Genomic DNA, 22,089 nt, shown 5'->3' with positions numbered 1-22,089 from the left:
CATGTTTTCATTACTCATTGCGAATGACTGGTTGACGGTGTTAATTTTATTTCACCTGGGCTTCTTTTGTTTTTCAAAACTAAGATTTTCCTATTGAAATGTGAGTGTTCTGTCTGAAAGAGATGACACAGAAAGCTCTTTTCTTAAGACAGACATCTTTTCCCAGTGTCTAGTGGACCGGACTTCTGATTTCATTTTTGACATTTGTTCGGTTCAAATTTTAACCAATTTCGAGATCTCCGCAAACAACTGCTCCGTTTGAACTGATGATTTTTCAAAATTTTTTTGATAGTGATCCCGCTTATTCAAGTACTTCATAAATTCGTGACATTTGTTGCATATTCTGAGATTTGTTGGCTGAATAAGAGCAGATTAGTCTATGCTTGCTTTTTCTTGCTCGTGAACTTTTCAAACAAAAGATGGATTTTCTAACCGGATTATATATCCATGTGATAAGAAAAGTGATAAGAGGTAGTCGGCCTATCAGAATTCCAGCCTACTCGTTTCCTGTTTTTTCCATACGGGAACTGAGTGCTTCTCAGAAAAAAAGGCGTCACCTAATTTCCGGACTTTTAATTCGCTGCCTGCCCAGAAGTTCTTATTTCCAATTTCTTGATGCTCGTCTCCTTTTCATAAGATCTCGTCTACTATCGGGTTCTAGACCTACGCCCTCCGTATTACTATGCATGTTTTTATTTTTCATCTCAAATTCCCAACGGTTGTCATTTGTATTCCTCTATTTCCAGATTGTTGATCATGTCTGTTTTCCTTTTCTTCAAATGTTTGCCACCCCCTTGAAAGAAAAGAAAAAGTGCATGGTCCCAAGGGGTGGCTCACGAAAAAAAAACGGCAGAAGTTTGCCAATTCGAGCGGTTATTATTCCGAGAACACTTGCCTAAGCCACCATCTTTTGCTCTCAACTTTCACTTCCTTTTATTTTCCTTCTCTGAAGATTTTTTTCTACCTATAAGGCTCACCCAAAAGCGGTAAATGAAAATGGAATACTTTCTAGAATCTAAACTTAGTTTCCTTGATAAACTTCCTCGTGGAACACTGTGTGGGGGATGTTCCGTTCTTTTTCTGTTCAAGTGAAGACTAGAGAAATTGGATGTTTGTGTGTGAGTGCCTCTGTCTATCTCCGTGCAATGCAGAAGACAATCAGAAGTTCTCATGAACACATGTTTTATAAATTACTTTTCTCTCTTCTTTTCGACCCCGTGCAGTTGTTTCATCGATTCTTCTTGTCAAAGCAAATAAATCGTGAAGGCTCAAAGGGATAGATGAAGAAACGAAAAAGTGGGGTTGAAGGAGGTCGCTCGATTAAATTTATTGCTTTACTCAGTCATTTTTCGTGCTCGTTTCTACTCATTTTTCCGATTGGAGAAGAATGAAAACTGAACTCATTAAACCAAGATGAAAAGTGTTTTATTACCCCTTAACCGACCAAAACCTATTTCTCAAAAAGCTTGACATATTATTCCAGTGTAAACAAACACAGAAGACCAGTTTTTTTTTCATTTCTCTTCCCTTTTTAGGCTTAGAACACTTTTGCATTTATTTCAAAGTCCGACTAAGCTCCGAAAACCCATCTTTAGTTTTTAAATGTATATGACAAGCTTACCAGAATCACGAAAAAAATATTCCCGTAGCCAACTTCCGATGCGAACTAATCCATCCCACTAAAGTGGCTTCGAGCGGTTAGGAGAGTCATTTTCCCCAATTCTAGAAAAATGAGAGCGGAGAGCTATTTCGTCTCTTTATCCAAAATTGAATGATAATTAGGTTTGAACGTCTGCTGACTAAAAAATAAATTGGTGAGCTGGAGTGTGCTCATCTTTAGTTTCCTTTTCTCATCTTTCATAATGTTTTACTAGAAGACTTCGTTAGCTCAAAACGTCATGCTAATCTTCAAAAATGTTCGCTAGTTTCATAAGATTGTCTAGCCATCAAAAATCTTTATAGTTCAACAGATATGGCTTTTTGAATAATTTTTTTTTTCCATTGGTTATTATCTAAGAGATCCAACGCATATCACATCCAGCTGTCCGCTAATCTCTTTCCCTTTTCCTCTTTTTTCTTTTATTCTTTGCTCAATATTTCTACCTTCCCCATTTTATCAATCTGGCATTAACTTCTGTTATTCTTCATTTTATGCATTCAAATTAAACCATGCACAGATTTCACATGAAACTAACCATATCGTCAATGGCGTCTACTGTAACACCAACACCATCTGATCTCTTTGATAAAGATTTGAATCTCACAACAACAGAGTGGCCAAAGAAAAAAGTTGGCGGATTGAATCCTTTTCTCGGTAAGTGAAACACGCCTAGACATGTACATACTTAAACTAACACATTAGAACAATTCATTCCGTTTATGCAAAATGGATGATGTCAAGTTGAATTATTCTACTAGAGTATCTTTTAAGCACAAGAAAAAAAGAAATATGTGAGCTTGGAAAAATGCAAAAGAACACTGTCTAGTTTTCCTTCATGTGACACATTTCTGGGACCAATAACGTCAACTCCAGCTCTTGGCCTTTTCTAAAACTTTCGATTTGCATATCTAATGGAAGGAAAATAAATGGGCCTCTGTCAGAAATGCAATAAATCATCCACCTAGCACTTGCGTGGATAGCAGTCATTTTATGATTTCATTCATTCCTCTTGAAGATCTTGTAAATAACTGCCGGCTTTTTCTATTTTTTTGTCTTCTGTCCAATATTCTTCCTAAAAATGACTGCGGTTGCAGACGAATCTTCTGATGTCTTCTTCCTGGTATCTGTTGTTGCACCACTTCTATTCTGCTGCTTTGCAATATTTGTCTGCGCTTTGAATAGCATCTGGAAGACCCGAAGCAAGCTAGAGTGAGTCATTCAGTCTCAACATTTGCTCGTTAAAGTGCAACTATCCTTTTTCAGAGCTCTAACTCAAGTTGCTAAACAACGGGAGCCAACGGAATACACAGAGTTCACTATCGACCTGACAACCAAAATGGATTCGTGTGTAGAGTTGTCATCTCCACAAATCAGTTCAAAAGAGGTAACGGAAATTAGCAATTTCCCTTTTCTGTCATTCAATCACGCGCTGTAATTTCAGGAATCAGTTTTGCTGTGACATGTATCCCAACGAGTGTGTATTTAAGCCTATGCACTGATTCCTACCGGTTGTCACTTCCAATCTGGAGATAAAATATTGTTCCTGTCTACATTTTTCTCTTTCTCTCTCTCTCTCTCGACTAAATCTCAGTTTTTGTTTAGAAATTTCTAATAGAAAGGAATGTTTTCCTGAACTGGTTTTGAACTGTCATGTAGTTAAAAATATGTTGTATATACTTGAAAATAAAACATAAAAATTATCGAAGATCAGTAAAAAATGACGTGTAAAGGGCAGCCATATAAATCCGAGAATCCATATTTCTTATTATGGTAAGTAATATCTCACACGGTTTTCAATCCGCAGCACACATTCCGTTAAGCACTATTATGAAAATCTAGGGGAATCCACAACAATGGCGTAATTCATACTAATAAAGCTGTCTATTGTAAAGACTAGCGAATAGAGAGTAGTAGAGAAGTGGAAGGCATATACAAACTGGTCAGGTGTAATTTGGAATTGCGCCTCTCGGTGAGGGCTTTCCTTTTTCACATTTTGGCAGTCTTTCACAATTCGCTCGATTCTTTCAGTTATTCAGAAGATACACTCATGTTATTCCACAAAAGACGTGTTTCTTTTCTCTCTCTAGTATCAAATTTCAATGCTCAAAAGAGCGCACCAATAGTGTCTAAGACTCGCATCCCTTCCACTTTTCTTTTTGATTTGAACAAAAGATTGGAGCATCTATGCATGCAGTTCCATCTTTCATGACATTTTATGGGTGCCCTCTGGGCAATCTGCTTTTGTTTTTGGTTCTCATCGTTTGACAGAAAATAAATGAGAGGTGGTTTATTTTAGTTTGTTTCCCGTGTCACGTCAAATCCTTCTTTCCGTTTAGGTTGGTCGGTTTCTTTTTTTGGTTTTTCGTGTTTTGGATTTTTTCTCAGAATTCACAACAATGTTTCGAGAAACTCATTAATACTAGATGAGAACGCCTAGAGACCTGTTTGATCACCTGCGTCCGATGTTTCTGCTAGCTTGCAACTAAAATCATTGCGAAATGTAAAAGAATGTGTTCTGATAAATCTGTTTTTTTAATGAACCATATTAGTGCATACTGGAATTTTTTCATGTAGTGACAAATTCGTTTGATCAAGTTATAAAATTTTTCAGATTATTAGCTGAGAGTAGACTCCTTTGCCTTATCGGATTACGAATATCTTGAATCCCTAATTCCTCATATCTTAGTCACAAGAACAGCTCCAATTATTCCTTCAATATCGACCTTGACGTTTCGAGTGACAAATGAATGGGGTAAGGCTCATGCCTATTTGCATGTGCACATTGGCTCCTCCACCTTTCTTTTCTCCCAAATCGCGTTCTCGTTTCTACGTCTCTCTCTACCAAATGTTCCTTTTTCCCGTTTGCTTATGAATCTGAAATGTGTAGCAGAAACAGAAGAGAGGGGCCACACATTTCGATCAATTCGAATAAGTGGTGGTGCCCTTTGAGAGATGTGTCCAACGACATTTGTGCTTAACATTTCATGAGAAGACACTCACTTGGCACCCTCGAAAACTTCTTTCATCTAAACAAGAATTTTCCCATTTTATTTCTTTTGTCTTATGAAATCCTTTTTTGATGCATTCATATTTCGCAATATATTTTTCTTCCATAAAGTAATTTAATTTTCAGGATGACCGACACTCTAATAATCCGCTTCAATGTTGGCGGTACTCCGATGGCCACCTTGAAGACAACGTTTCCAGTTGATTCCATCTTCCACAAATGGTTTGTCTCTCGAACAAAGGCATCTCCATTCACAAGCGATCGTGATGGTGCGTACTTTGTCGACAGGGACCCATTCTCGTAAGTGCATCAGAACAAAGACAGTCCCAGATAATTACGACCTTGATTGAAAACAAAAGAATGAAAATTTCTCTTTCTGCATTAGGGAATTCTTTCCAATTTACCGATTTGAAAACACAAAAGTGTTCAATTTCTAGATTCGGCATTGTCCTAAACTACTTCCGTCTTCGAAAAGCTGGACAACTTTGGGAAGCTTGCCTTCCAAAAGACCCGGACAGGTTGGCAATGCTCACTCAGGAAGCTGACTTCTTCTTGCTCCCTCAACTTCGCGATCAAGCCATCTGCATGCTTCAGCTATGTAGCAACAAGAATGATTCCAACTATATCAATGAGGTACTTGTTAATAGAAAAAAGATAAAATAGCTCTTTTACAGATGCTTGCCAAAAGCACAAGCTGTCCACAAGGATTTGAAAAGAAAGAGGAAGAAGATGAAGAAGATTTCTGATGTGAAGATCGTCTTTGCAATCTAACAAACTATTTTTTTTAACGATTATAGTTTCTATATCTGAATAAAAACAATGAAAATGATTGATAGTGGTTTTTTGACACAAATGCTTCTTAGCGTATTCCGAGAACGTTCATTTGCAAATTAAATTGAAAATGGTGGCTCCAAGCAGCTTCACTGCTTTCTGACAGCCTCATTTTCCAATACAAAACAACACTCTTTTCGAGAAAAGAATTGGTCAAGCAATAAAATCAATTAGATTTTTCTTCAGTCATTATTCGTATAGAGGCGTAGTGCACAAAAACTCACATTCTGACAGAAAAAAGTGAGCAGACACTCTAGTTTTGGCAAAAATAGTATCGTAAACTTGATAATCAAAACAATCCGTTTTCATTCTCCTCTTTTTCTCATTATTTTATTGTTAGAGAAGTAAAGTGTAGAAATTAAAGTACACATGTCCCGTAATGATTTCAACTCCCAATAGAGCTTCTGCGGCGTCTCAACCAATTAGAGCGTCTGTCTATAACTTCCCGTGGTTTGATTTCATTGAGTGTCTCTCTTAATAAACACGTGCTTTCATCTTTCTCATTGCGATTCTACATATAATTTTTCTCTCTTTGTTTGAAGTTGTTTTCGAGCTAAGCCAGGTGTACTCTCCTCATTTTTGGAATTAGTTATTCTTCCTGTTTCTTCTCTCACTACACCTTCACTTGAGAAAAAACGCGCGAGTTGAGTAAAGATAAAATATTCCGACATGAAAAGCATTTGACATGACTTCATCTTTTAAAAAGTGCATTAGAAAAAAAACGACCAAAAGGTCAATAGTACAATAATTATTTCTTCTTTGAACCAATGATATCTGAACATATTTTCCCGTATGTCTCATTTCCATCCAGACTCAATTCATCAAGTCTATTGAGTTGGTCCCCCCCTCTCTGTTGGTTGTTTTTCATTGTCATACGGTGTTAACCAATTTCTGAGAAATTCAATTGGATATACGTCACGTTTTCCTTCCTAACTATTTTGAAATTCTGAGAAGGAAATCATTTGCAGTGAGCATATGAGAGTGGTCCAATTCCTATTACTTCTCGGATTTGTTCTATCTGCCGAATCGGTGCTGGTTCCAGAATTGAAAACTTGGGCGGTTGATCGTTTCATACAGTAAGTTTTGGTGTTACATAGACTTTATGTTGTTACCTTGAGTCTCAAATAATTTTTTTTCGATTTCAGATGTGTTCACTGTATGGACTATGACCGTAGTCACATCTCTCTTTTTGGTTGCAAACCACGCCGGCCAATTCTTTGTAACGGGAATGCGTGCTTTATGAGTAAGTTAATATAAATTTTCCATATTTTACAAAATTTTATTTTAGGATTTCACAAAGAGATTGCTCGTCCGTCAGTGATGTATACCAGTGGTTGTTTGAATTTGACAACCGCCGAAATGGAAACTATTGCGTTGGCTCAAAAACAGTAGTTTTTTCATATTTTTTCATAAAAATAATTGTTTGATTTTCAGTTCAAACGAGAGCGGCAATCCAAACGGAACACTTCTCTGCGAGGTTTGGGATAACTTCCGGTTTCTTGAAAGTCAATGAATGATTTCAGCTGGCAGACCTTACAGACACTTGCATCTGCTCAAACATGGACAAGTGCAATTTCATTAATTTGTCTCCTGATTTCAGGTAACCTATCAAACTCGAAATCAACAATCAAAAAGATTGTCTTATTGCAGTGAGTACAACAGAACACCACTACTGCAAAACGTAGAGATTAACGAGATGAACCATATGAAGATGTTCCTTCCCCATGAATACCGACGTCTGAACTTCAGGAACTATCAGGAATCAAACACTGGAACCATCATTTCTCGTGATTCCAAACTTTTCTTGCCTTCGTGTTTTCTTTTGGTTCAAGCATTTTATCAAGGCATTTCTTTTTGATTTCTAGAAACCATTAAAATAATTTCGGGTGGTTCTGTAACATTTACTAAATCTTCTACATATTCTCTTTGCGTTTTTTGTTCTTCAAACAGCCAGCGACCACTGCTAGGTCATCAAGAATTCTGAACGAACAATAGCGTGTCTTCGAGACACGTGTGTCTTAATTTTGAACTTTTCCCTTAGCAAAACTATTTTCTTTTCTGATGCATGCCGGTGCCTTTCAAAGATATGTTTGGGTGAAAGGTGAGCGGAAGCGTCAACGAAACCGAGACAAATATGAAGAGACGAAACGGCGGTACTTGGGCACAGGTCAGTTTTTGTCAATCAAAACTTTTGTTATTGCGAAATTTAAAAAAAAATTTTCCCATTACTCTAGTAAATTTCCATTTTCCACACTCCTTGTTCAATTATCCGTTCAATACAAAATACATTCCAGAAATAGATGACAGCGAGCCACCAAAAAAGCCGAAAGTCGTTTGGCCCGGAGAATTTGAAAACCAATTAAACAAGCGAAACCGAAATCTTGAGAAAATTGGTGGGTAACACTCATAAAAACGAAATGAGCCCTCTTTGTACTTTTTTGTAGACGAAAGAATAAATGGAAGCGAAACACCAGCTATACACACTCCATCGGACACTTCAAGTATAACTTCAAAGTATCTTACTGTAAATTTTTTAGAAATTCAATTTTTATCTTGCAGGAATTCGCACTCGAACTCTAATTCGGATTCAGAATCCGAACCCACTTCAGAGGACAAAGTGGAAGAAAAGCCAAAAAAGAGTTCGCCAAGAAAACCTACTAAACCAACAACTCTTACACCCGTTTCTATTAGTGATACTCATTTTCTTGATGAATATCTCGATCCTCCTAAAAAACTGAATCCAACTTCTTCAGGAGGCTCATTTTTCCTTGTGTCAAGCAATCTGGTTAATGAATGAAGGAAATAAAGTTTTTCTCTCAAAAAAGTTTTACTCCGACATTGGACATGCAAGACGAATGAGTGTCTTGCTCAGAAATTCCTCCGCTCCAACCTATACTTTTAATTTATGAAAGATTTCTGTTTCCATTGCATTCAATTTTGAATTTGTTCTTCTTCTTCGTTGTCCTTCTCGTGGCCTCCTTGGTTTCCACTCGTAATCAATCACCTCATAGGTTTTTCTTATCTACAAATTTTCTTCCACCCTGTAATGTTTGCTTTGATTTTATTTCTGTTCTTGCCTAGTTTCTACCAAAGAATTCATAAACTTACTCGGTAGTCTCACCACTAATTTCATCATATTCACTTGCGTTCAGGCTCTTTGTGAATAAACTTTGTCCTTTTTTGATATTCGTGCGTGATAAATCAGAAGTAAAGACAACTATTTTAGAAGTAAACTTTTTTTATTTTTCGGAAGACGACTAAAACTGATAACAACTGTCATCTTGAACACACGTATTGGTTTATGTAGAAGAAAACTTCTCTACTAACTTCATTTATCAACTATTAAAACTACTTGATTAGTTTTTCACTCCTTCCTACCAGACACTAAAGTAGCCAACGTTTTTCTGATTAATTTTTTCGATGTCTAGGACTTTTCTAACTTGTTAGGCGATTCCAACTCTTTCAAAACATTTTATGTTTTCGTACTCAATGCTCAAAGAATCAAATCCAACGATTCTATGGAGGCAAGAAAAATGAAGCCACGCCTTCTCACTCATATACCTGACTGCAGTGATTTCGTTCCGCACGCCTCTAGTGAAAGAATTACACCATGTACTTTGCAACAAGTCGAGTCCACCGGTTAATCCTTTGCCTCTTGTGTCAGTTCAATAAATGGGCGGGACGGAAGATTCTCAAAAAGTCTACTAAATGACGAGAATGTGTGCTTTTCCGGATAAGAAAATGTTGTGTGTTAGATGACCTAAAACGGAAGCGTCTAGTTGAGCAGCTGTTCCTTAAACAGAAGAAGCTCACACCCTTCATGGTGCGAGTATCTTTCACCCATCCTTTTTTTGCTCGACGAGTATCTCAGTGAAGGAGCTTCTCAACTTGTGCTCGTTTCTCTTAATCTAATTTCCCAGAACAACTTGCCGATTGTACTTCTTTTCTCGGTGAGAGAGTTTCGCATCTTCTTCATTTTTCACACTTTCTTCTGAACATCTTGGATTAACTTCTTACATGAATACTGCTGCAGAACACACTAACACCAAACCCTATCATTTCAATTTCAAACTAATTTCTATTGAATGTGAACTTTAGAAATCGAGAACTGAAATCAGTTTCAAAACTCTCTTATCAAGTATTTTTGTTCAGGAACTCTTTGTTCATACTTTGCAGCGGTATATACATTACAGCTGTGTGTGGTCTGTTGGTACACATTTTTTGGAGCCACAATGAATATATGCATATTCCAAGTCAAAAACAATTGTATTCAATTTTGGATTCAGAATTGGTGTTCTAGGAAGGATTAGAGCCCATGTACTATTTGAAAGTATTTTGTGTTCCATTCATCACCAAAGTTCAGAAATTTCACGAGCTCTTTTGTTATCAAAATAAGATAATGGTCAAACAACTTTCCAATGCTAAATCTAAACTTTTATATTTTCAAAAACATTGACTTTACCCAACAGAGCGTAATCCCTAGTGAATACTCATTAACAGGAGTGATAACTAGAAACCGGAGTTTGCTTACTTTTTTCCACATTTTCTCCTAGAAATTGAGTTTAGCAAAAGAAAACTTAGAGAAAAAATTTGAAAAGAAACACTTTTTATGAAATAAACATCTGCTTCGACGTATCCCACATGTAATCTCACTTTCATCAGTCTCATGTTGGCGGGTACCTAGATTTTGCGCAACGCAAACATGACATGTAAGAAAAGGAACACTTTGGGTTAGAAGCTTGTTTTTTCAATGCAATTCTTTTTTGGAATGTGCCCTTCACGGAAGATCTGCGTTCATTAAGCCTTTTTATATACTTTTTTGAAATTTTTTAAGTATTAGTTCTAATTTTCATTTTTAACATAGGTATCAACATTTCAGATTTTCCAGATAGTTTCAATAAAAAGAGTTGAATAATTTTTGTTTAAGAGAACGTTCTCCTTCAAAAAAATCTGCAGAGCTTGCTTTCGTTTCAAAAAACCAACCAACCTTGATAATTTCGAAAAACCTTGCAAAATATATTTGGTTTTTTTTGTTTCATGAGATACTCATGAATAACACGTTTTTCACTCAATCTTATCAATTGTTTGGTTAGGAACTTCTTCTTTTTTTGTACGTTTTTGTTGATATTCATTTCTTCGCCAATCATGTTCTCTCTTTTTTCAATTTCCCTTTCTACCTTCGTTCTGCCAAACCATCACTTCTTCATATTCAGAATGATGAACGTACAACATTACCCTCAACAGCAGGCCAATTTTCATCAACACCCGCCGCCGCCGTTCGTTCCTTCTAACTCCAATGGACTCCAACACTACCCTTTTCACCACCATCCTCAACACAACAACAACAACCAGCAATATCCTTGGAGTTACACGGTGAGTCGACATAAAGCTTCGGGGAGGTTGGGCCAAGCGGACGGACGGAGCCATCTGTTTCGTCTTTCTGCGCGGATTCGAAGTAAATGTATTCACGTGGAGTTGGCAAGTCGGTGACCTTTCATTCCGAAAATCACCGAATGTTTTCGTTTTTTCTTCTTTTCTTCGATGACGTAAAGAAATTTTGCACAGAGACTGTAGATACTCATATTTTTGAATTTCTTCACCACAACCGATTAAATATTTCAATCGAGGAAACCCTGTTGTTTTCATATTGCAAAAATCGAATATACAAAATTTGTTTACATTTTGGCTTTTATTTTTCAGCCCCAAATTATTTTTTTGTTGTTAGCAGCTGTATTCAGTAAATTATCCCATGTCACTTTTGACACTCACTTCTGAAGTATGATGTTTCGTCCCACACTTACGTTAATCTTGCTGAGAAATTGTTAGGCATGGAAACCAATGTTTTTTTTCATTCGAATGAATACTTCATCACCATTAAAGCCACAAAAAACTTCAAAAAGTTTCTAACTAATTTAATTTTGAAAAGAGAAAATATTATCAGCAAAAAAAACAAACTATCAGTTTTTGTACATTTCTTAACCTCATTCCACCAAAAAACTCTGAAAACCCACCCAATTATTCTTGGCGACAGTTTGTCGGTGATTTCACCATGTTTCTTTGACAAATAGAAAAGCAGCCAGCTGGTGGGAAAGGGTGACCTCTACCAGCAACGTACACTTTTCTCTGCGTCAACACACAATCGCAGTGTCTGCGTCTCGTGCGTCGCGGCCGCGTCGCGTCTTCGCATATGTCTCCTTCATTACCGTATTGACATCTACCATAACCTGTAAAGAATTGGCGCCAAGGCGCGCGGTTTGAAATTTTAGCTTTTTAGACATTGTTTTTAGAGTCTTCAGTTGGTTTTAACTGTTTTCAGCAGGTTTCGGCATGAAAACTGAACAATTACTGTCACTGGAAACTTTAGTTTTTACCCCAAAATATTTAACTTTTTTCTGAAAAATCTGAAAATATAGTGTTCCTACGAAGTGTCCCATCTCATTTCCTACCTTATCTCTCTAATACTTCTGTGTAAATCAGTGTCTCCGCCCTTTCTTTCACTCTTTTCATTTTACCTACAGTAGTCATTCTCAACATTTCAGAGTCAGCGGAACTCTGTGGAACAGTCTGTCACGGACTTCAACGATTCGAGGATGACTCACGGGTCGAATCAAAATGTATATCACCATAACCCGCACATGGACGAATCAGATTTGATGATGGATGAACAAGATTATACACAGGTTAGTTTCCGTTTTTGCGATTGAACTTTACTAAAAACCGATTTTCATTTTTACAGTACCAAATGGCGTACCCCGAAGAGGATGAAATGGTGGAAGGAATGATGACACCTCGAGCAGTGCATCAGTGTAATGTTTGCAATAAAATATTTGTGTCTTATAAAGGTAAGAGCTATTTTTTGGGTACCTCTTTGTAAAATGTTTTGTTTCTAGGTTTACAACAACATGCAGTGATACACACAGATCAGAAGCCCTTTAGATGTGATATATGTTCTAAATCGTTTCGATTTAAATCAAACTTGTTTGAACATCGATCAGTTCATACGGGATTTACACCTCATGCATGTCCATATTGTGGAAAGACGTGTCGGTGAGTCTGTATCAAAATGTCAGCGGTCTGTCTTTCTAACGGTCTGTGGCTCATGCATGGTCTTCCTCTTTTCTCTTTTTTTCCGTCGTTTTCTGCTCTTCTGTCATTGTATATACAGTAATAAAAATGTGGCCGTTTGCGCGACGATCGTCACCATCTGCCTCGTGGACTCTCTTGTGTACGGGCGTAATACGGTGTATACAGTGTACGTTGCGAGATACGGTAGAGAAAAAAAGTGAGAGAGAAAAGAGACACCGTAATGCCAGGGCAACACTGTAGATCGATTCCTGCCGAGAGAGTGTGTATGTATACGGTGAATTGAAAAGTCGTAGATAAGATGCATCGCCTCGATTAGATAGACACTCGTGACAGTAATCAACATTTTGCAACAAATATTGTTGCGAATTGAAACAGAGAAATACGAACGAAAAAAAACTTTTACATTTTAGGTTAAAAGGAAATCTAAAAAAGCATCTCCGAACACACGTTACGACAAAGGAAGAGCTGGAGGCTGCTTGGAGGCCGTTTGCAAGGTTTGATATTACTAAAAACCGAACGCCTATATTGGGTAACTCTCGGTTCAGCAATCGACGACCGCCAGCTGATATACCAGATGACGCCATCATTGTACGTGGAGCCGGAGGACCTTACTACACACCGCCCGCTAGACCAAAGAAAAAGTGAGGAATTAAGAGAAGATCTGAGACAATGAATTTTGGTTACAGGAAACTTGGATTGGGAGAACCAGAACAATGGGTTGACAAGTTGAGAAGAGGAGATATTCTTCCACAAGTGGAGCTTGAGGACAAGATTCGCCGACTGGAAGACACGATCTTCAACAACTTGGCATTAGAAAGATGGGCCAACCTATTCGAGATCGCAAAGTCAATTGCATTTGAGACGTAAGAAATTTTGACTTTTAGAGAAGGATCCAAAAATCTCCCAGTCAAAGTATCTTTTTCTGATTGAGAGTTTCTTGATGAACAGCTAAAGAGCAAACGTATATTTTCAGACACGACTGCCCAATCTGCAAAGTGCAATTCATGACAAGAATGGATTGCATCAGTCATCACAGCATCGAGCATGAGAACAGTCGTGATGGTCTTGACTATTTCTGCGAGGTTAGTCTTACATAATTCCGTGGTTTGAAATATGTTTGATTATTCAAATGCATGTGTCTCAAACTTATCCATTTCAGAAGTGCTTCCGACCTTTCGCCGACGAAGGAAGCTTCAATCAACACATGAGTTATCATAATAGAGTGACCAACCTGATCGAAACTGGAGTGATTACTGTTGGTTTATCTACCGGAAAGCTGAAACTTATGACTAAATTTTCAGCCACAACCAGCCGACCCAGATATCTTGGTGCCGACAAACGACGAGTTCCAAATGCTGTTTGATGGAACATTGACACAGCACATGATGGACCAACAATTGATCTAAAAACGTTTTTTTTCAGTAGTTTAGTATCACAGCTTTGAAGCATATCCACCTTTTGACGCACGTTACAACACTTCCTTTGGACTTCAAACAATCCTTTAAAAACGCGGTATCTTTCCAGTTATTGGTTTTCTTTCTTACCTCGGGGATTAGTATTTTTGGTAATTTCCCATCTTTTTTTATATTGAAACCTCCGAATTCATATTAACCGCTGTTAGCATCGATCTGAATTAAAGATCTCCTGCTTGTTGTTGCAAAACTAATCAGCTTTTTAATGCTTAACTAGTTCACTGTTCTAGTTTTTATACATACTTCATTCTTAATGACGTTACGTTTGCTCCCGGAACTTACTTTTACACGTTTTAAAGTGAAAACACGTTTTTTTTTCTTCAAATAGGTAAAAATTCCTTCTAAATATGGGTCATTCTAGTATTAGTCCTTTTTCATGCATATGCAATAAATGTTTATAAAGTTTTAAAGAGAAAACGGAAATTTGTGAATACGATAACCATCATAAAAACCAAAAGTGGTTTGGACTAGTTCCGGAACATTCCGATCAAGATTTCAGATAAGTATGCTAGTATAAAAGACAAGAAAGGTTTTACAATTCCATCATCCAATTCTCTCTTTCATTGTTTTAATACAATGAGTTACAAGAGCATGGAGTCTTCGTCTTCAACCGTCTCGTTTGCTGTCATCCTGTCTGGATGTGCCTTCCTGATCATGGTCACTGCCACCCCTGTTCTCTTCTACACGATGAGTGACATGACTTCTCAATTGGAATCTGCCAAGACCGGATTTGAAGAAACTTCGAATATTTTGTGGAAAGAATTGGTCACTAACGAAAGCCACCGACGAGTTGCCAGACAGACATGTAAGTTTTTTTAGTTAGTATCCTAGAGCATATTCAAGTGTTCAATGTTTAGACAAAGAAGCTGGAGGAGGAGCACCAACAGACACCGCACCAGCTGCTGGAACTGCTCCAGAAGGCGCACCAACTGTTGTTGTAGACAATACATGCCCACCTGGACCAAAAGGAGAAGCTGGAGCTCCTGGAGAGCCAGGAACTGATGGAACTGACGGAACACCAGGAAAAGATGGATCTGATGGAAGCAATGAGCAAGCTGCCAGCAGTGCTGGAGATCTTTGCACCGCATGCCCAGCAGGACCACCAGGAGTTACCGGTTACAAAGGAAAACGTGGATCTCGTGGAGAGAAAGGAGATAAAGGAGGACCAGGAAACGCTGGACGTGACGGTGCACCAGGAGATGATGGACCAGAAGGAGATCACGGACATCCAGGACCAATGGGACCACCAGGAGAACGTGGATCACCAGGAGCTGACGGAAAAGGATTTGCTAAAGGAGCACCAGGACCAAAGGGACCAACTGGAATGGACGGTCTTCCAGGAGACGAAGGACTTCCAGGAGAGCGTGGAGAGGATGGAACCGGAGGAGCACAAGGAGAGACAGGACCACAAGGATCGCCAGGAGAGAAAGGACCAGATGGTTTCCCAGGACTCCCAGGAGCTGCTGGAACTGCTGGTGAAGATGCTGCTTACTGTCCATGCCCATCAAGAAAGGGAGATGTTGCCGGAGGAGGAGGTGGCGGATACGCAGCCCCAACAGGAACCGAATTTGAAGGATCTCCAGTGGTAAGTAACTTTTGAAAACATTCTCATCCATAACTAACATTCTTACAGGGAGCTGAAACTGCAGGATCTTCCGCTGAAATTCCAGCTCCAGCCCCAGTCGGAGAATCTCCAGCACCCGAATCAGCCCCATCAGGAGAAGCATCATCAAATGGAGAAGCGCTATCAACTGAAGAGAAACCAACATCTGAAGGAGCTGAGAAAACCCCAGCAACTGAAGGAACTCCATCTGAAGGAGAAGGAGCACCAGCCGGTGGAACTGAATCTGGAAAGTACGCTGGAAAAGATGGAGAAGCTACCGGAGAAGGAGCACCAACTGGAGCTGGAGGTGGAGAAACTGCCCCAGCCGAGGCAGCAGCTACAGGAGAAAGTTCTCCAACTAAAGCAGAAGAAGCACCAGCTGGAGCAGGAGGAGGATCTACTGGATCAGGAGATACTACTTATCCAACCAAGAATAGAGCTAGATTCACTGCTCGTCAACGTGCCGCTTCTCGCATTCGCAGAACTTTTTAAACATTCGCATTCCACTTTTATTTTTAAATCATTATTCTAATAAAAAATGCTATTTTAACTTGCATTCACGCCATTTTAAGAAAGAGAAAGAACAGTTATCTAATTCAGACAGTTTTTGTTGAAAAACAAGCGGTACGCATGGAATAACAATAAAAGTCATAGAGAGATTTTTAAAAAACAAGAATCTGGACAATATATTCACAGGAAATGCTATGAAATATTCATCATATATCAGAAATACATAAATTTTCATCGTATTTGACACGTATCGTTCAAATTTAATAAGTTTTCATTTAAAAACAGCCTAGTTTTCCATAAGTCAGAAAAAACCAGTTGTATACTAATTGAAATCTGTTTCCCTGTGCCTACAAGACATTTTTTCACACAAAAACCTGTTTTCCCGCAGAAAAACATGAAAATATGGTAAATTCGCTTGTGCTTTCTTCTTTGAATTTTCCGCTTCTACCCAGTTCACAGTGGAGCACACTTTCATTGTAGTCGTTCAATTGTTGTTTACGTGCCATTACACTATTTGCGCCAATGCACCGCATTCTGGTTAATCAACATATCAGTATGCGTTAGCAATTTGAATAATTTCCCTAAAATTTTTTTATCACATATTTTTTGTTTTTTCGAAAATTAGGAACATCTCTGACTTGGCTGTGTGAATAGGATTTTCATTTTTTCCGAAGAAAATGACTTTCAGTTCAAAAAAAATTGAAAGTTTTCCTATTTTTTATTTAGTAGTAACATATGTGTTCTATTTATCCTGTCTTCACATTTACATTTCAGTCAGATATCTTTCGAGCTTCTTAGATCAATACTACAACATCTGCATGAACACGTGACACAACTCTAGCGACAATGTTCTCTCCGATCTTCAGTCATGATTTTGTTTAATTCATATCTTCGAAGATATTGCCTCTTTTTTTTTGAGTACAGTAATTTTTACAAATTTTATTATTCCAGATCTGATCGAATGGTGTAGTGCAATCCAGTAGGTTATGATGGAAGAACAACAAGACCTCCCGGCTGGTTTGCCGTCGAAAAGACCTAGGCTTGGTGATTCGGAAGATTTTGTTGCTCCAAACTTCTTAGTGGAACATGGTCAAGAAATCCTCGCTAAATCAAATGATGATGGTCAAATGGATACATCTGAGTTGTCAAATAGCAAACTAGCACTCAATTTGGATTTGGTGGATAATGAACAAATAAATAGTTTCGATTTGTTAGATGCAAGCAAAATGGATATTTCGGAAACGTGGAAAAATGGAGAAAAAGTGATGGTTGCTGGGCGAATTGCAAAGGTGGAATTGGAGAATTTCATGTGCCACAAACATCTCCTAATTGAGTTCAATGTCCGAGACAATAATTGTTTTTATATCGGAGGAGCTAACGGAAGTGAGTTTGGTTAATCTCGTTCTTAATCAAGTTACGAATTCAGGTGGCAAGAGTGCTCTGTTTGCTGCGATTCATTTGTGTCTTGGTGGTAAAGCATCTGACAACAATAGAGGGGACAACGTGAAACAATATATCAAAGATGATGAAGGGTACGTGCACTGTGAGGCTACGAAAGTCACAAACATTTGATTTTGCAAAACAACAGAGCTTTTTAAGATCGGCCAGAATCAACGTGACTCTGACAAATGAAGGATTCAATAATTTTCCACAGTTTGGAAAATGTATTACAATCTCGCGAACTATACATAAAACAACGTCGGCGTACAAAGTGACAAGTGTGATCAACGGCGTAGAAAAAACCATTGGAAGTACTAAAGGTTCCATCGATAAAATACTGAAACGATTCAATATTCATTGCGAGAATCCAGTTTTTTGGATGACTCAAGACAGAACAAGAACATATCTCTCCAATTTGAAACCACCAGTCCTTTACAAGCTCTACATTGAATCTACCAATCTGAGCAAAATCGAAGAATCTTACTCTTCTGCCACATCTGCCATTGATGATTGTAACAAAGTCGCAGAGGATAAAACAGAAAGTTTCAAACGAGACAAAATGAAATTACTTCGAATGGAAGAACAACATAAACAACAAGAGAGAATGTTGAAGCTACGTGAACAAATCAACGTTTACCGATGGAAACTCTCTTTCTGTGAAGTTCAGGAACTCGAGGACAGCCTTGAGATTAATCAAAAACGAGAAACAGTTTGCAAGAAGTTCTTTGAGGAAACACAGGATGCCTATACTAAAAATCGAGAAGATAGAGCTGAGAAAGCGAAAGATAAGCAAGACATGTTTGATGAGGTAGAAGTGATAAAATCAATGATGGATGATGCTCGCTAAGAGGAAAGTGAGGCGAAAATATCAGTACTGAAGTTAGAAGTGAAAGCAAAAAATATTCAGCGTAAAATAAGAAGAAACCGAAAAAACCGAGCAGATGCTGAGAAAGTTATTGAAGAACAAGATGAAAAGTACGCAAAATTGCTAGTGGAGGAGGGAAAAACAAATTATGTTCAGCGAAAAAGAACAACAAAATCTGAACTTGATGAGGTGGTAAAAATTCAAGAAAATGAAAACGAAAAGAAGAAGTGCCTAGAGAAGGAAATCGAATCTGTTCGAGAAAATATCAAAGTAATAGTCAAAAAACTTGATGGTCAAGATTATGAGCTAGCTGGTTCAAGACGCAGAATCAGATTGAACGAATGGGAAATCAAAACATTGGAAGTCAAAAAAAATTGCATCAACAGGTTTGGCTTTCAAACAGAAGATTTTCACTTAATGGGTATATTTTTTTAAGATTCGGACCAAAATTAGAGGAAATAGGAATTGAAATAGAGAAAAATCGGCATTTGTTCACAACAATGCCGAAAGGACCAATTGGAAAGTACATCACTTTGTCGGATACGAAGTGGGCATTCACAGTGGAAGAGTTTCTTCGACGTCACTATGATAATTATATTTGCTCAACACACAGCGATGCAAAAAAACTTCGTGACATTTTTATAGCAATGAACTTAGATAATATGGAAAAACCAAATATAGTTGTGAGCAAGTTCGCAGGGAAACGCTACTCGAATCTCATGGAACCTCCTTCACAATATAAGACAATGTATCAGCTTTTAAAGATTTCGGATGATGATGTTCAGTGAGTTGTTATTCTCGAAATGTGACAAAACTTATGTGTTTTATAGCAATGTTCTCATTGATAAACCTGCTTGTGAGCAGACCATCTTGATAGAAGATCATGTCCAGGCAATGAAGGATATGAACAGCGACACGATACCGACCAATATTAAGAAGGCATGTACTTTGAAAGGAGATGTGGTGTATCCAGGTGAGAGCGATAGACAGTATCGTTTCTATGCTGGAAGAAAAGGAGTCGGAAACGGATTGTTCGACAATTCTTCGACCAACACTGACAAAAAAACTTTGAGTGAAAAACGATGTAAGATGGAGGAAGAAGTCAATTTGGAAGAAAACATCAAATACAGAGTAAACGAGACAAAAAAATACTGGAAGTAGCTCAAAGAAAAGAAAGAGATCTTAAAAAAGAACTGTGTGCAATTGAATTGAAGTTGATGAATATTGGTAAAAAAGAACGCAAACTGAAGTCTGAGTTAAGTGATAGTGCACCGGACATCGAGAGTATAACAACAAAAAACAAATTGGATGAAATCAAAATTGGAATAGAAGACTTACAAAAGCGTTTGGTAACAAATGATAACGATTACGAAACATTTCAAAAAGAACTTGCCGAAATCATCAATGAGAAAACGGTTTTAGTTGAATTTCATGAGGAAAAAGTACAAATTGTGGAAGATTTGAAAAAAGAAGCCAGTGATGTACAAGAAAGAATGAAACATATGAAAGTTGTACTTGATGAAGAAGATAGTAAGGCGGAAATTCTCCAACAACGACTGCTTATAATCAAAAACGACGAGCAAAAGTTTCTCAACAAGGAAGCTGAATTAAAAACCGAAAAAGATAAGGCTGAAGAAAAATGGAAAGAATATAAGTCGAAAATGGAAAAGCCTAAAGGAGAAACTGATCCGCCATGTCTAACCGGTTTTCCAGTAATAAAGAAAGCTGGAGAAATCTTGTTGGAAATGGAAAACACTTTGAAGGAAATTTCGGTGGGCTGCGACACTTCAGTGACTCTTGCATCATATGAGGCTTTCAAAGAAACTACGAAGAAAAATAAAAAACATTGTGATGCTTTGAAGGATGAGCTGACTACTTTCCGTATCACTCTAGATGCACGCAATAGAACCTTTCCAAAACTTAAAACGGCTACTGAAGAAAAAGTTAGAGCAAAATTCCAAGATATTCTGGCGATAAAAGGAAACATGGCCGGAAATCTTATCCTTGATCACGAGTCGAAGAAGCTTATAATCGATGTGAAATCTTGCAAGGAGAGAGACCTTGATTTCAACAAATTGGACGATGATAACACTGATGAAGAGCTAGAAACTTCTGAGGTCAGAAATTATTGAAGGGTAGTTTGCTAACATGGTAATTGAACGAGTTGTTGTTCGAACGTTTATTGTTATTTTTGCAGTTTTTTCTCTTCTTCTGACCTGTAAGAAACTGTTCACTCAACACAATCATACTTATTGCTAAGCTACTGGGTTTCTATTTACACCGTTCTAATTTAAAATCTCACTTGATCACCTTCCGTTTCCGAAATCTCAAATTAGAAGATCCAAGTTCAATGGAACAATTCTTCTCCGAACGAACTTTGGTTTCTGACATGTTAACTAATTATAAAACAATTATATTCCTGTCACATATTTTCGAGTACGATAGCTTTCAATACTGATAAAAATTGGCTTAGCAACCTGATACTTTAAAAAATTGTACTAATTCAATATTTCTTATTTCAGATCGTTATGGACCTTCTTGTTGAGATGGCAACAGAACTGTTCCCGCAAAACCAATTCATATTTTTTACCCCACAAGGAATCAAGGAACTGAAAAAAGTGGATGGTCTTCAAATTTTCGAGATGGAAAAAGTTCACGATTAAAAACGAGAAACTTAATAATTTAGTCTATTGCATTATTTACTATTTTGACAACGTTTTTCTGGCTACGTTTTTCAATTTATATTCATAAGCCAAATATGTTTCCAAATACTTCGATTTTAAAAATCTTCCTTTAATCCAATTTAATAAACTTCATATTCCGAAATATTCATTCTGGACAAACTGGGAACACGTTTCAAAATCAGAATACAAAGTTGAACACAGTATTGAAATGGATTGGATATGAATTAGAAATTGCACTCACACAACAAACGGGGGATCCAATTGATTCTCCAGAATTGCTGACAGCTTCTTGGCTGTCCTTGTATTGGAATTCTGCATCCTGTTTTGTTGGTTACAATTGAAGTCCGTCACTGCCAAATTATACTTCTTGGAACTAGCAATATAGTATCTGTAGTCATTGTCATCGCGAGCGGTTGCCGTTGCTTTTGGGGAACATTTACAGTGGAAGAATATGATAACACCAATTGTTATACTAAAAATAGTTTCGTTTCGTAATAAGATGAATGAAATCAACTTACAGCACAAGTGTCAATAAAATCAAGACGGTGACCGAGACAGTGTCTAGAATGAAATTCAGAATATCCCGACTATAATTCAATTCCGGAGAAATATCGCTGGCTTCCGAAAGAAAATGTACAGAATCGACTGGAATAGCAAACACAAAGAGAGAGGCAATCAGAAGATGCTCTCCCATTGCGAACAACAATGCAAACAGCACAACAATGTGCTGCGAGGGAAGTCTTATCAAATCTAGAAGGGTTGGGGCGGGGAGGTGTACAAGATAAACATTCATATAATTCCAGTTACTACATATCTCAAAGTATCTATTTTTAATTATATTTGCTCGAATGATTTCATCAGAAGTTATGAACGCATCGAAGAGTAATGTGAATCATTAAAAGATTCATTAGAAAAAATGAAAGTGATAAAG

General features: G+C 37.6%; 7 protein-coding genes across 7 annotated transcripts; 6 read left to right on the top strand and 1 right to left on the bottom strand.

Annotated features, from left to right (window-relative positions):
• Positions 1 to 2,184: 2,184 nt before the first annotated feature.
• GCK72_024004 (uncharacterized protein) lies at positions 2,185 to 3,119 on the top strand (the record flags this gene model as incomplete). Its single annotated transcript, XM_003117586.2, has 4 exons — positions 2,185 to 2,314; positions 2,755 to 2,869; positions 2,924 to 3,044; positions 3,102 to 3,119. 4 exons carry the CDS (start codon positions 2,185 to 2,187, stop codon positions 3,117 to 3,119), a joined length of 384 nt encoding a protein of 127 aa, XP_003117634.2.
• A 1,675-nt stretch (positions 3,120 to 4,794) lies between these two features.
• GCK72_024003 (uncharacterized protein) lies at positions 4,795 to 5,330 on the top strand (the record flags this gene model as incomplete). Its single annotated transcript, XM_003117633.2, has 2 exons — positions 4,795 to 4,967; positions 5,105 to 5,330. The coding sequence occupies 2 exons, from the start codon at positions 4,795 to 4,797 to the stop codon at positions 5,328 to 5,330; spliced, it is 399 nt and encodes a 132-aa protein (XP_003117681.2).
• A 1,143-nt stretch (positions 5,331 to 6,473) lies between these two features.
• Positions 6,474 to 6,890, top strand: GCK72_024002 (uncharacterized protein; the record flags this gene model as incomplete). Its single annotated transcript, XM_003117778.2, has 3 exons — positions 6,474 to 6,574; positions 6,644 to 6,741; positions 6,787 to 6,890. The coding sequence occupies 3 exons, from the start codon at positions 6,474 to 6,476 to the stop codon at positions 6,888 to 6,890; spliced, it is 303 nt and encodes a 100-aa protein (XP_003117826.2).
• A 669-nt stretch (positions 6,891 to 7,559) lies between these two features.
• On the top strand, positions 7,560 to 8,295 carry GCK72_024001 (uncharacterized protein; the record flags this gene model as incomplete). Its single annotated transcript, XM_053735676.1, has 4 exons — positions 7,560 to 7,665; positions 7,793 to 7,891; positions 7,943 to 8,012; positions 8,058 to 8,295. The coding sequence occupies 4 exons, from the start codon at positions 7,560 to 7,562 to the stop codon at positions 8,293 to 8,295; spliced, it is 513 nt and encodes a 170-aa protein (XP_053579242.1).
• A 2,417-nt stretch (positions 8,296 to 10,712) lies between these two features.
• GCK72_024000 (uncharacterized protein) lies at positions 10,713 to 13,990 on the top strand (the record flags this gene model as incomplete). Its single annotated transcript, XM_053735675.1, has 10 exons — positions 10,713 to 10,871; positions 12,038 to 12,178; positions 12,235 to 12,340; positions 12,389 to 12,545; positions 12,995 to 13,078; positions 13,130 to 13,225; positions 13,271 to 13,447; positions 13,558 to 13,666; positions 13,744 to 13,839; positions 13,886 to 13,990. The coding sequence occupies 10 exons, from the start codon at positions 10,713 to 10,715 to the stop codon at positions 13,988 to 13,990; spliced, it is 1,230 nt and encodes a 409-aa protein (XP_053579241.1).
• A 3,165-nt stretch (positions 13,991 to 17,155) lies between these two features.
• On the top strand, positions 17,156 to 21,137 carry GCK72_023999 (uncharacterized protein; the record flags this gene model as incomplete). Its single annotated transcript, XM_053735674.1, has 8 exons — positions 17,156 to 17,552; positions 17,596 to 17,701; positions 17,769 to 18,417; positions 18,517 to 18,860; positions 18,911 to 19,258; positions 19,305 to 19,605; positions 19,689 to 20,591; positions 20,997 to 21,137. The coding sequence occupies 8 exons, from the start codon at positions 17,156 to 17,158 to the stop codon at positions 21,135 to 21,137; spliced, it is 3,189 nt and encodes a 1,062-aa protein (XP_053579240.1).
• A 258-nt stretch (positions 21,138 to 21,395) lies between these two features.
• On the bottom strand, positions 21,396 to 21,852 carry GCK72_023998 (uncharacterized protein; the record flags this gene model as incomplete). Its single annotated transcript, XM_003117698.2, has 2 exons — positions 21,396 to 21,630; positions 21,677 to 21,852. 2 exons carry the CDS (start codon positions 21,850 to 21,852, stop codon positions 21,396 to 21,398), a joined length of 411 nt encoding a protein of 136 aa, XP_003117746.2.
• Between the last annotated feature and the right edge of the window lie 237 nt (positions 21,853 to 22,089).

This window comes from Caenorhabditis remanei, chromosome X (assembly GCF_010183535.1).
Source record: "Caenorhabditis remanei strain PX506 chromosome X, whole genome shotgun sequence".
Lineage (NCBI taxonomy): Eukaryota > Metazoa > Nematoda > Chromadorea > Rhabditida > Rhabditidae > Caenorhabditis > Caenorhabditis remanei.
This window is presented reverse-complemented; position numbering and strand designations above follow the sequence as displayed.